We start from the raw sequence: 14,827 nt of genomic DNA on the forward strand, positions 1-14,827 counted from the left end.
GAAGAAAAAAAATTAACACTGGAGACACTCTAAACAATCTGTACATTATTGCTTCTGCAGTAACATGTAACATATAACAATGAATAAAACCTTTACATCATTTATTAAGGTAATATTAATTTTGACATATACTAGTGCATATTAACATCTGAAGATACATAAATGAATATCAGTTAATAGAAAATAACACGATGATCAGTAGTAGCCATATAGTAATAAATTAATCCAATAAATGCTGTAAAAAAATATACTAAGGCTACAAAATGGAACCCTATTGTATTATGTTTCTTTAAACATTATACTAAGGGACATTATTATCTGTTGTAAAGTTACATGAATACATTAAGCAGACAGATTCACATGGATTTATAGTTCACGTAGGAAGGGAGCTATAAGATAGCATAGCAACACAAAAATGTCAGCCTAATTGTGCAATAGTGTGTATACAGTATGACCAACTTAAAAGTCACAATTATGTACTTTAGTTCTAAGAAATGCTGACCCATAAATTCTGAGCGTGTCTTTTTTTCCCCACCAGGAGTACACTATCATACCACAAAATCTAGCAAAACAGACAGCAACATGTGTGTAACTCAATTTATGCTTTGAATATGAAAGAAGCAACTGAAATAAGTTTCATACCAGATGCCATGTACGTAGACAATGTTGCTTAAGTAACTTTGGCACTGATGAGCTCAAAGCCTCCGAATTTCATCCCAGTGAGGGCAAGAACAGCCCCCCAGAAGCCATAGATCACCGAGATGGCAGCCAGGGCCCTGCATACATGAAGGAAAACTAACAACCAGAGAGAGAGATACTATTAATGATCCTGCATTAATATCCAATCATGAACTACTGCCAGATTATTTCCTCACCAGGCAGGTCCAACATGGAGGGGTAGTATTTACAGTCAGATACTCCTGTGGTGTCTGCAACACAGTCCATCCAGAGGTTGGAAAAGTCATCTCCAGCACTGAGAGCCACAGACGCACTTTCAGAGATGATCCTGTACTCAGTGGCCAGAGTGGAACAATTCAAAACCCAGCCACACCGATCTCCACACACATCACCACTGTTCGCTGCCTCATGCTGCCAGCTTCATGAACAGAGAAAGAAAATGTGTGTGTGTGTGTGGAAAAACTATGGTGAGAGTGGTGCATGTACTGCTGAGAGGCTTCAAGTCTATAATGAAATGAAATTAAACTGTGATGTTTGTCTCCTCCTGTTTTTGGAACCTTTCTTCTGGAGTCTACGGCTTGAAACCATAGTTTCAAACTTAAAAACTTTGAAAAAATTGTTTTGAAAAACTTCCAGTTAACTATAACATCATGTCTTATGATCTAGAATAAATAGAATAAAGGCAATATAAAATGAAAACAGCTTGTATCTCAGTTGAAATTAATGATGAATTGAAATTAAATCAAAAATATTTAAATAAAAAATGTGTCAATTCATTCCATATTTCAAATGCATGTTTTTTTATTTGTGCTGCCTATAAAAACTGACCAGATATGTAAGTAGAACATATGTTATACAAACACTGCATTCGGATGTGATGCCAGTGTTATTTGAGTATTATTTGTAATATATTACTCCTTAATATTTTGAAATATATTATAATATATAGTATTATATAGTATATATATATATATATATATATATATATATATATATATATATATATATACAATAATGTATAATTTTTTCAGTTTTCATTTTGGTTTAATTTAATCATTTTATTTAGTCAGTTTTTGTCATTTTTATTAGTTTTTAAAAAAATTAATATTTGTTAATTTTTTATATTTTAACAATAAGAACAACATTTTGCTATTTCAGTGCTACCAGCATAAAAATGCAAGATGAATAAATAAAGAGTCAAATACAAAAAGAAAGACGAGTCATTTTAACACTAATCTAGACGTGTTCAGATAAACAATGCCTAAAGAGTGTAAACACTTTAAATATCAGCACTTTCAATATTGCTCTATTTGTTGGAATCAAAGGGTCAAGGTTTGTCTGGGGAGCGTTTCCCAAAACCATAGTTGTTAAACTAAGTTAGCAACTTTGTCCAAATCCCATTGAATGCATAAAGAGGATAGAAGGCATTTGATCAAAATCAGTGTGAACATGACATCTTCAGTTGATTATTTTTCTCTTAAACTCTGTTTAACATATAATTTTTTTAAAATATTTTTTTTAATTAATTTTTAAATTTTTCCAATTGATAATTATGCAATAAAAAATATTAAATTATGCCATAAAAGTCAAAATGATCAGATAAAAGGTCATAAAAAAAGTTTATTTATGAGATACTAAGTAAGATAATGTCAAAATATGGAAGCCCATTTCTGCCACTGTGCCACATAAAATATCATGCAATCATAATTATAACTCAGAAGTTAAAATCACGACATACTTAGTCTTAATTATGGAATAAAAATGCAAAATGATAAGATAAGCCGACATGACGTCAAAATTCAAAATTGAAATGTGAGAAAATAATCATTGTCATAATTTCGATTTTTATCTCACTAAACTTTATTGACCATCTTGTTTTCAATGCACAAACAAATTAAGTTTACAATGAACAAAACACGATTTTAACGCATTTTAACACTGAATTAACACTGATTTACTGCTTTAAAACTGATTTCGCAATCGCTTATTATTAGTCTAAAATAAACTGATTCCATTGATTCCATTTGACAGAGCGCGTGCCACGGCATAAAGGCCGCTAGATGTCGCATTTCTGCCTCTGTTTTCAAACGTGAATCTCACCATTGTTGTGGTGTATGTTGTCTCTTATTTGTGTGCACACCTGTAAGTGTTGTACATTTTTGTTGAATGTAATGTTTTTTAATTAAACTAAGTGATTATTTTACCTTAAGTGAATTTGTGTCTTGAGATGTATACAAATATTAAGTAATTTTCTTTAATGTACAACATTTTCATTAAAAAAAATCATATACAATCAAAAATGAACAAAAGTAAAAAATTATACTTTAGTCTACTCTTATAGCTGTTCCTCATTCTGTTGCTTTAGATATGGAACTTAACTTACACAATGGCAAAAAGAAGCGTCTCCTCACAGGAATGTTTCAGTGTCTGTTCATACCAGCATTCATTTTAATAGAGAAAGCATTACTGCATGTAAAAAAAAAATAAAAAAAAATAAAAAAGCACGCATCAGAGGAGGTCAAACTAAAAGCAGTCATGTATCAGTCCAGCCTGGCTTGCTTGCTACTACCCTGTCAAGTAAGTAATGACGATTAAGATAATGGCAGAATTTGAAATGCCTCAGATATCAATTCTGACATGAATCTCCGCTCATCAGTTACGCATGAAAGCTTAATGGTCTGCCTCTAAACTACATCAGCTCTCGCTGTGGGATACCTGGATATCACATTAACATGAACGTGAAGTAAGAATCTTTAGACACAGTCAGAGATGACTGTTATTTTGAGTTCGATGGCACACATTATAATTGTCTACAGTAATCAGTTCATTAAACAATTCATTCAGAAAACAAAAGCGCATTAAAACATGCAAGGACCTACAGATCTGTTGACCTCCTCTTGCAGATCCAGGTCATCCGGTCATCATGATGTCAGTACATGAGGTTTGAGGAGGAGAGCGTTTCCATCATTTGTTCTAAATCTCCTATTGTGGAAACGCTGTCTTTTACATTTCACCCTGGCAGAAGTTCAGGAGCACTGCTGCTGGATCCGCTCCAGCCAGCTAAAGTGTTCCCATTAAAACCAAACAGACATCGGCGGCCGACCATCATTTCTCAAACGGCTCTTCCCGTTTCCCTTCCTGGAATACTCAATTATCTAGCCCTTATTTAATAAAATACAGCTTTAAAATGATCAATCTTAACATGAAGCTGCCCATACTGCTCCCCAGCACTCCAATCCCTGTTACACTGACATTTACACACCATTTACTCACAGCACATGCTGCTCCTCGGCCACATTCAGGCCTTCATTTAAGGCCATTTCCTCTTTAAAGGCTTTAAAAACCTTAAGCAATTTTTGTGGAAAAGAAACATTGTCCATTATGTTCATTGTGATGACAGAATGAATTAAACACAATGAAGGAATCAGGATGGTGAAGTCAGTGAAGAAACAATTAGAACTAATTAGTCTGGTCTTTATTTTTTCATGGATCGTCTCAGGCATCAAGACAAATTTCATTCTCATTCCATTCTGAGGTTTCTGAGAAATTCAAGGTGCTTCCATGCTGGATGAGATGACAAGGAGACATGCAGAAATAGAAGCACACACAGTTACACACATATTCAACAGTTTCTTTGCAAAAGAGCAGTTTTAGTGAAGGAGCTTCATTTGGAGGAATGAAACGCTTCAGCAATCACATCACAGTTCACCTGCTCGGTTTGACAGCTACACACACACACACACACACACACACACACACACACACTTTTTTTTATTAAGGATGACTCTGTTCTCGTCAAACAAAAAAAGAAGAAATATGGACAGAACAAACCTCTAGTTTAACAGAAACCTTTTAATTTTCTTCAGCACTTGCTACTAAAACAGTTATGAAAGTTATATCATAAAGTTATGATGAGGATGAAGTTTTTAATATCCATGTGACAACAGCAGTCGATATTTCATTAAGATGAACGTAAGCAACAGTCCTGAGATGTCCCGTGACACACGGGTGTCTGTGAAATAAAACAAGATGTGCAGACGGACACTGAATGACCCGCTCTGCCTCACAGCACTGATGAGAGAAATAATATCCAGATCAGTCAAGATTATATCAGAGCTGACACTCGCACAGAGGACACAAGTGATGATGTTGAGATTTCTGTGACTCTGAGGCTGTTTGACGAGAACAGTAAGAGTTTTTCTCTGTCTGTGTGTGTGGCGAGTGACCTGAAGTCACTGAGAAGAGAAGATGCAGCGGTGTGGAGCTTCTGCTGCTGTCAGAAATGAGAAATGCTCTGTCTGTCCTTCTCAATCCATTATGTCATGTCCATTCTCCATATGTGTCTTACCTTCAAGTAGAGACACGGCACAAACACATTTTAGGAGATCACTCTTGTCAGAGCAAACTGAGGGGAGATGAACAGTTTTATTGCACCGATCTTCACTTAAGAGAGAAACAGTGTTTTGATTTGTGTTTCTAAATCTCTGGAGAATTAGTCTTATTTTTAACTTTTTCTGCTGGAGGCATCATGAACCATCAGTTTGATATGAAGAAAAAAAAATGAAATATAAAAAAAGAAAATTGCATGTGGATTGCTGAGACTCTAAAGCCATGTGCATGATGTCTAAAATGAGTAATTAATACCACAGCAAACATAATAAGTGCATTAGAGGTCCTGAGTGGTGTCTTTAGATGGAGTTTGAGTTACATAATAAATGAAGTCCGTTAGCTCCAGATGAAGTCACAAGAAAATGAACCTGCACATCTCTAGAGTAGTGGTGCTTCATTCATGAATGAATCAATGTTTTGAGCCAATCAGTTGGGTGAATTATTCAATGACTCACTCATTAAGACACTGACTGTCCCAATACACACACTTGCAGTCTTGTTCTCTTAAGAGCATGTGCACATGAGAGGAAGTAAATGTGCAAGACTGTACCAAGCCCGAAAAATGCCAAAGCTCAGTGACCTTAACACACACTAAATTCACGCTATCACTAATACCAACATTCGTCATGTTCAGGAACAATCGTGAGAATTTGAGAAATACTTTTCAGATAAATTAATTTGATATTACAGATAATTTGGTAATGAAATATAAAGTGGTGCAGTTTTTATTGGTGCAGAGATGGGTATATGTATATTTTGTCAAATGTTTGCAGCTGCTTTTTATAACTTCATTTAGAAGCATCACAATTACTATATTGTGTCATCTGTTAGACAGACATTTATAAGATTACATTAAAGTGCAAAGTACTGAAAATATAGTGCTGCAAAGTACTAATATTGAAAATATTGTGCTTGCCCATGTTGCCCACTGTACCCACTTTGGATAAGTGGATTGGAAAATGGATGAATGGATGATTCAGCTGCGGGGGCCTTTATGCGGAAATCCATTTGGCACGACTCTCACAGTGCATTATGGGTATTCTATAGCCATTGAGTGTACATCGATTGTACACTTGTTATTACGAGGCATTATAGGATTGAATGTGTGCATTTCATAACATCCACTATGGTTTCGGACACCACTACAAATGGCTGTCCTCCATAGTGCCCTACTTAAGGGTATAAGGGCAATTTCGGACACAGCCAGTGTTTTGAACATTCGAGGATGTGCAAACACAGGCAATCGGAGCAAGTTTCAGTGCAGCCGGACTGTATATTAGCGCTCTTGAGATAGCATTCAAGTCAGTTTCGACGACCAGAAGTAACTTTCGGCATTTCCGTGTCAGTGAGTCAGAGCACCGAGTCAGCAAAAGTAACTGTTTGGTGCATTGACATCTTTGTCCAATAATTGTTAGTATTTGTATTGGATTCTGGAGGCAACCACAGCTCATGTAGTACTGTTATTATTATGCTAGTGCTGGGTTTGATATTTGTGAATACAAACAACTGTTTATGTCTCCATGAAAACACAAAAAACTTGGGCACTCTGAAGTATATGCAAAGGGAATATTTATCGTCAGAGCAGTTTTCAGAGCAAAGAAACTGTCACACAGTAGGAAATAATAAATATTTCACTTCCAGTTGGAATGGAGAGCAAAGATTCACTGCTAGAGATCAGATTGCTCAAATCAATCTTGAATCAATCTCATCCCACAAACTCAAATAGGAGAATGTCACGCACAACATATTGGAGTATTACACAATACCACCCTCTGGTTGCATCCTATTTTTTATCTACACCTTCTTGCTGTAGAGATATTTATGGTTCACATAATTTAAACATTTAGTGGGTTGTAAGTTGTAACTCTCAATGTTTCCTCAGTAATTGAGCATTTGCAATCTTTGATGTACGGTTGTCTGCTGAAGTTAGCGAGGCAAGGCTGACATAACAAGCTTTTTCATTCTCAGAGATACACTCCAGAACGCTCTGCCTCATGAATGTGAGTCTGGGCTCAGTGAAAAGGTTTCTCTTTGAAGAATTCCCTCAGGAAAGGAAAACCCCAATGTGTTTTTCACTGATAATGATTTATAGGGATTCATTCGCAACCTTCTGGCAGCTCACCTTGTGTGCTGTGGCCTTTGTAATCTTCTAAAACTCCTGTAAACTCAAAATTCCCCATATAAACATTCATTTATTTTGAGACAAAATAATGACTCATAGCAGAGTTTTGACAGTCTACTTTTTATTCAATGGTGCAGATATTTAGGCATGATGATACAGACTTGACGTGCTGTTAGACTGAGTTTTTTTAATGATATTTTTGCGGTTGATGCAAGCCGCAAAGGAGTTTATGTGACATAAATGGGCTGACAGAATTTTTTATACAGAACACATACTTACTGGAGGACAGGATTATTCAACTGGAGCGAAATCACTCTGAAAGGCATCAAATGCATTTATGAGGGATAAAATTTGCATTTGTGGATCTAAAGTGAATTTCTAAAGGAATTTGTAGTGATTCTCTGAGGAAATATGACAGTAGTCAGAAATATATATTTCAAGTGACAAGGAAATTAATTCCCAGGCTTTTTCTAAACATGGCTCACAGAGTATATTCCTTGAACTAATGTAGTATTTATATATATAACAGAACATTTCTATGAGAATTACACAATATTCTTATTTTTACACTTTTTTTATTTGCACTGATAAACACACTGTCGGAGGACATGCATAATCTCTCAGGCACTATGAGATGCTCATGATGTTGTATGATAATGTTTTATTTCTTCAGAAATTCTTCATGCTAATAAGCTTCCCACAAGCCTGAAAAATCCTTTGCTTGCAATCTCATTACAACCCGCCTGCTTTAGATCCAAAGGGGAGGGTAAAAATGCCATCAGTGTCATTAAGACTGACTCAAGAGGATAGAGAGTGCACTTACGACACTTGCGCTCTGCACTCCAACAATCTTACTGCATCAAATGTAGCACAAGCATGTGTAAAGTTAATTCTCTCAGGCTTGGAGCTCATGGTGTGTGGCTTCCTCTTCAGTCCAAAGCCATGATAATGTGCAGAAGGCAGCCCAGCTTATAGCAAGATGTGGTTGCTAAACTTCAGATCCCTTACAAACATATGTGTCAAAATGAAGACTATACTGATGATGGACAGACAAGATACAGAACTACTGCGCATTGCGGGATCGGTGAAATTGAAGTTTAGTTTTAGATTGCTGTTGACATGAAATAAATCGAGCATCGCGCTAGTTCAGTCAGGTTACGTTAGTCACGCTTGCATCAGCTGACAGTTAGCTGTTCCTGACGTGTTCCAATCCGGTATCAACACCTATCACAAGCGGTCTATTTAAATTCCCATTCTGCACCTCTTTCATCACATCGCTGCTTTCAACGAACTCCCTCCTCCATCCCCTACTCCACCAACTAATCTGTATTCAATCTGACCCCGTTCTTCTTTACAGTTACTTCATCGGAAGCTTCTCTACCATGTTTGTTACAACACATGTAATTGTGAATTGTAATTATGTCTGCAGATAATGGTTCTGTTCTGTACCCCAGGGGGGTTTATCTTGCTGCTCTCCCCACTCTGTCCAAGCATGGCTCTGATTGAAGTGGTCCTGATTGAAAATAAAAATGCATATAAAAACACCATTATTTGGGATCAGCAAGATTTTTTCAAAGACTTTGATCAAAAATACAGAAATAAAAACAGTAATAATATTGAATACTGTTATAATTTAAAATGATGGTTGTCTATTTTAATATGCTTAATATTATCTTAAATTAAGGTTTTCATTATTGGTAAATACATGTCCAAATGCCCACTGCAGGATGGTATCCTTGTAACACCACTGGTTATGTTCAGGCCAGGCCGTCCTGCAGGGTGGACACAGAACTCTTGCCCGACTGAGATCCGGCTCAATGCCACACCAGTTCGGCATGCTGGGTGAGGAAACTTTAATAGCATGCCAACCCCTGTAGAGAGGATGGAGCTGGCACACAACCAGGCCAGCGGTGGTGGAAAACTAAGTTGTGTGAGACTGGAGGGTGGCACAGAAGGCTAAGAAAGAACAGAGAAAGGCAGGGACAAACCCATGCAACAACGGCCTTGTGCCAAATCCAAGTTAGGATTTAAGTTAGGATTCAATTCAACCAAATGTTCAGATGTGTGTGTGTAAATTTTTTATTTTATTAATTTATATATATATATATATATATATATATATATATATATATATATATATATATATATATATATATATATAAACTTGCAATTCTATGAAGAAAAGTCTGAATTGTATGAAATAAACTGTGAGAAAAACATACAATTTACAAAAAAATTACCAATTGTGAAATAAAAATTCACTTTTTTCTTTACTTTTTAAAAATCTTTTATTTATTTTTTTTTACACAATTTTGAGAAAGAAAGTCTGAATTGTAAGCTATAAAGCAGAAGAAAAAGAGCAAGAATAGTGAGATAAAAACTCAAAATTGTATTTTTTATTACGTGGCCAAGAGAAAACAAACAAACAAAAAAACCTTTGCCAGATTAAACTTGGAATTCTAAAAAAAAAGTCAGAATCGCAAGATTGAAAAAAAAAACTCCTAAGAATTGTGAAATTAAATGTTAACTCAGTTGTGAGGGTAAAAAAGTCTGATTTTTTTCTCAGAAATTAAAGTTTATATCTCATAACTCTGTGTTTATATCTGGGTATTCTCTTCTCCCCCACTCTGAACTGTTGGATAAAAAGTCACAGTTAACTTTTTTATTCTGTGGCAGAAACAGGCGCCCACATAGTTTAAACTGAGGTCATTTTTGGATATGTGGTTATTTTCTGCAAAAAACACTTTAAAGCACCTTTAAAGTCTAGTCAACCCTTTAGAGCACCATTAAATTTAAAAAATCTATAAATATATAAAGCAGCCTTATAGGATCTGCAGCATAAATCTGAAGTCAGCACTGCTCTTTGTCAAGCTCACACACAGCTATCAGTTATCATATTAGAGCTGTCTCTGTCACAGCCAAATGCTTCTGCAGGAGACCTTAGTCCAGATTCAATCTACCATGTTGTTCAAATTGTGTGTAGCATGTATTTATTGTGTTTTTGATCTTTTTTCCTCACTTCAACATAACCTAAAATGCACTATTGCATCATCCATTCAAGCATGTTGACAAAGTCAAAATGATAAAAGAAAAATAGTATTTCAACAAAACAGTTCAATCCCATGGATTTAAATAACATGGGATGTTTTCTATAGAAATTTCATGAAACAGTTTTGTATAAAAATCTCGCTTTTCTATGGAAATCTTGTGAAATGTTTTCATCAGTTGTGCAGAAGGTTACAGCTATTTATTCACTGAAACAACTGTTGAAAAATATTTAAAGTGTGTTTAAAAGTCAAGACATTGAGAAGTTTTAAGATGATGACGACATAAAATAATCCCGAACCCTTGGTGCTGAATATCTGCAATGGTGAGAGACGCTGACTCAGTGATCTTTGGTGAACCATTCCTCATTGCACTTGGCTGACAGCGCCATAAAAATCACAGCAGAGCGGAGAGCATCATGGTGCATTACAAGAACGGGCAAACAGCCTGTGATGAGACACAGACAGTAGAACCGGCGGCAATGCTCCATCACTAATCCTTATCTAGCTGTCAGAAAACGGCAGAGAAGCCCAGAGTTTCAAGAAATTAGCCACATACAGTGGGTAATATCTAGCACCTCTTAAAGGAACAGTTCAGAAAATTGTCATTTTTTTACTCACTATTGTCCCAATTTATATATATACAGTATATATATATATATATATATATATATATATATTTTTTTTTTTTTTCATTTTCATTTTAGAAATAAAAATGTCCCATGGTGACTGAAAATCTAAGTAAACAGTTAGTTTTTTTCTTCTTCTTTTTTTTACCTTTTTCAATATTTTATTTAATTAATTTAACTTTTTAATGCTATTTTATTAACATAAATGTTTTTATTTTAGTTTTAGTTCATAATACCAATACTGTCAAGGTCAGTATAAACAGTCGATAAAAAAACATCTTCTTGGCTATTGTAATGTCAGACAAGTAATCTAGAGTAGTGGTCTCCAAAAAGACAAAATGACAAGGTTCTGAACCTCAAAAGCAGCAGAGGCACAGAAGTGTTAAGAGCTCCACTGTTGCAGTAAGTCAGTAAAGCCCCCTCTGAGCAACCTCCCATTTTCAATCACTTTCTCTGAGGCCTCCTGGGAAGTCTAATAGTCGACATTACAAACCACATAATCAAACAAACAAGGAAAGCATCATGATTATGTATACTGGCCTCTGTAGTCTCTTTTCTTTGTCTTTCTGTGCGGGCAGAACAAGAACACTGATTACTTCTCTCAGCTGGGAGAATGCAGGTCTAAAGCTCATAGCTGCTGCATTAATCAAAGTCCTGTATGGATCTCTCTCAAAACCACAGGCCTAAACATTTGCACGGTACTGCTTCAGCAGGAGAGCATACTGTGAGCATGGGAGCATTTATGTTGTCAGTGTTGATGCTTCTTGCTTTATTATGATATCAATTCATACTGTGAGTCACACATATCCATTCTTACAGCTACTGTGTATTATTCGCCAGTAACACACTGTACGTAAATGCTTAATTTTCACCAATTTTCAAGGAAAAATCATCTATTATTGTCTCACAAATATATTCAGTTAGTTTGGCTTGTACAATTTATCATTTTCATTGCTTTTCTAATACGTTTCAGTTGGTTTCTCAGGTTTTTAATAATTCTTTATTTTCTCCTCAACAAATTAAGGCCTTAAAAAGTATTTAACTGTGGCAGAATGTTTTAAATGTACAAAACCACGACATTGAAAGTAGCATGCAATACATTGCAAAAAATAAAAATATAAAATAAAAATCCTTAGTAGTTTTGTTCTGTTTTCCAGTGCAAATTTTAAGATAAATTTACTTGATGCAAAATGTAAATATTAAGTTTTAATAATAAGAAGATAATAATAAGACAACTAACTGAATATGAATGTTATATATAGATTTTTTTAGCTAGTTTCCAATGCATTTAAGTACTAAAATAACTAGAAATAAAACAACTAAAACTAAAACATTTATAAAAAAAAAAAATCTATGCATTTTAAAAACAATCAATAGGAGAAAAACACAACATAATTACTAAAACTTGAACTATAAAATATAAAAATAAAATCTAATTCAAAATCTTAAGGAAAACTATAATTGTATATATTATATGAAAATAACACTGTTCTGTGGTTGGGAGCAGGTATTCAAACCTTAATCAATTTATTTTACATTTAAAAAAAAAGAAAAAATAATGTTGCATTTTGTAACACAAGAAGACAACAGTGACACTTAAGGCAGCTTATACCAATAATAGCTTCCAGAGTGTTGTACCTTTAAAATTAAAAAAGAGAAAATAACTGTCCCCATCTTGTTGTCAAGGCTCCTGTGGTGCTTGTTGATTAATGTATGTAAATACACTCAAGAGAAAGATACATTTCCAGCTCTGTGTTCATGAGATGTTTGCAGTTCCAAAGATAGCCTCTTCTTTGAACACAGACATAGCCATACACTCTCTAATAATCCTAAGCTTGTCAAAGCCAGATGCATCTCTAATTATCCTGGGATAAATTATCTGTGCTTGTGTATTACACAATATGAAGAAAACTGTAGTGGAATATAACTAATAATATACCCTCCATTTCTCCACAAACTAAAAGAACTGAAGTAATTCCAACTAGAATCTTTTCGACTCAGATCTTCTGACCATTCACCCAACATCATCAAAAAGATTGCATTTTAGCTCAGGATTTGTCTCTTTGTTATGAAATGGAGCGGGGGTCATTTTGAGGTGGAGTTACTATGAAGTTATCCGGTTATTATTGATTGTTGTTATAAAAGGTTATGAACTTCCATTTAAATGGTTGGAGTGTTTTTTCCACCCCCACAGGCTCTACATAACATGAGCCCTGTGATAAAAATAGACATTCAATTAAGTTAAACAAAACCCAAATGGTTGAATTATTGCTTTGTTGTCTTATCTTTGACAGGTAAATCTTTCAAATTATTATCTAATACATGATTAAATAATAGATTGTCTTGAAAATCACAATATATTGATACAGATTTGATGACATTGGAAAGTATCTGCAAATATAGGTCTATTATTCAGAGCTGTCCATGGTTCTGAAATGTTGCCAGGTTGCCAGGTAGAAAAAATATATAAAATTTTTACACCGATCTTTTCATTTTTAATCATTATCAAAAATAAATGTGCTATGGATGAATGGAGGATTGCATCATTGCTATGCCATAAAAAAAATAATTATGGCAAAGCAGTGAATCTTTCACTCAAAATCTGCTAATAAATTTAACACACAGTTATACAGAAACAGCAAGTAACACATTTAATTAAACATGGACTTTTTTAAGTGGAAAAACCATCAGTCTCTCCAGAATAATTCTGTATTGTATTCAAAGTACAGTCATAGTGTATTATGACAACAGTGGATTGATTGATATTAAGTAGTGCTGTCAAACAATTAATCGCAATTAATCTCATCCAAAATATATAATTTTGTTAATCTAATGTGTGAACTGTGTATATTTACTATGTATATATCATGTATACATCATTTTTTTTTACATGTACATATACAAACAAGTACACATGCATAAATTATGTAACCAAAAACTTTTATTTTGGATGCGATTAATTGCGATTAATCATTTGATAGCACTAATATCATGATGAGTTTCTAAGTTGCTATTTGCACATAACGTCATCTCTTCACTTTAAGATATCCAAGTCTTATTGAATAGTCACTGTTATGCCTAAATGTTGATTTTAATACTGATTTAAGTGTTTTTTTGTTTTACTTTGTTTATCAGCCTTTTGCCTTTTATTTAGTAGCTCAGTTAAGATGCAACAGAAGAGTACCGGAAGAAAGAGGGTGAACAGAACCGGGACGTGACCCAGGCCAGGCTCCATGACAGATTCCCACAAGCCTCAACAGTGCTTCATATGTCAGGAGCAATGCACTACTCTCTGCACCACAGCTCTGACTGAGAGGCTATTTGGGGTAAGAGACCCCAGGGAGTATTGTAATGGGTTTACTAGAATCAATTTGAAAAGAAATGGAAATTTTACATTTCCTTGCACTTTCAATTAAAATACAAATGCCATATAGCCTGACATTATACATTTATGGAAAGAAAAATTTAAGAACTTCCAAACACTGGAAAGAAGAACATTAAGAACCCTCTTCTGACCAGACCCAGGAGTTTTTTTTCTCAGCCAATACTAGTATGCAGTAGGCTACTTGTACCTGACTGTTTTTTTATTTTTTGCCAACATAGGCTTACATAAAGGTTTAAATATCCATTTATTAACTCAGCTTGAATGAAAAATAAGTAGGTAATTCTCGCTAAAATATCCATTAAGATTAAACATTTCCATATGTTACTCCATAAAATATCTTATTCATTTTCTAAACCATCTTTCCTTGTTTTTGGTTCATTTTAAATTTTTAGGTTTTACCTTAGATTTCCGTCATTTTCTTCACCAGTGTTTTCCCATCAATTGAGTTCTGGCACTCCATTGATTTGGGACCCCAAAGGCAAAATATCCCTTCACATTTGGGTACATTTAGAATTGATTTGGTTATATATTGACTTGACACTGTATATAGATAATAACCCCCCCCCCCCCCTTCAAATAA

The 14,827-nt window shown here is 34.6% G+C and overlaps 1 protein-coding gene across 1 annotated transcript; it reads right to left on the minus strand.

Annotated features, from left to right (window-relative positions):
- Positions 1-324: 324 nt before the first annotated feature.
- Positions 325-9,026, minus strand: LOC113051061 (claudin-10-like). The gene is made up of 4 exons (XM_026214676.1): positions 8,895-9,026; positions 3,952-4,022; positions 876-1,096; positions 325-795 (listed from the first exon to the last, which is right to left on the minus strand). Exons 1-4 carry the CDS (start codon positions 9,024-9,026, stop codon positions 671-673), a joined length of 549 nt encoding a protein of 182 aa, XP_026070461.1. The 3' UTR covers positions 325-670.
- Between the last annotated feature and the right edge of the window lie 5,801 nt (positions 9,027-14,827).

Source organism: Carassius auratus, chromosome 31 (assembly GCF_003368295.1).
Source record: "Carassius auratus strain Wakin chromosome 31, ASM336829v1, whole genome shotgun sequence".
NCBI lineage: Eukaryota > Metazoa > Chordata > Actinopteri > Cypriniformes > Cyprinidae > Carassius > Carassius auratus.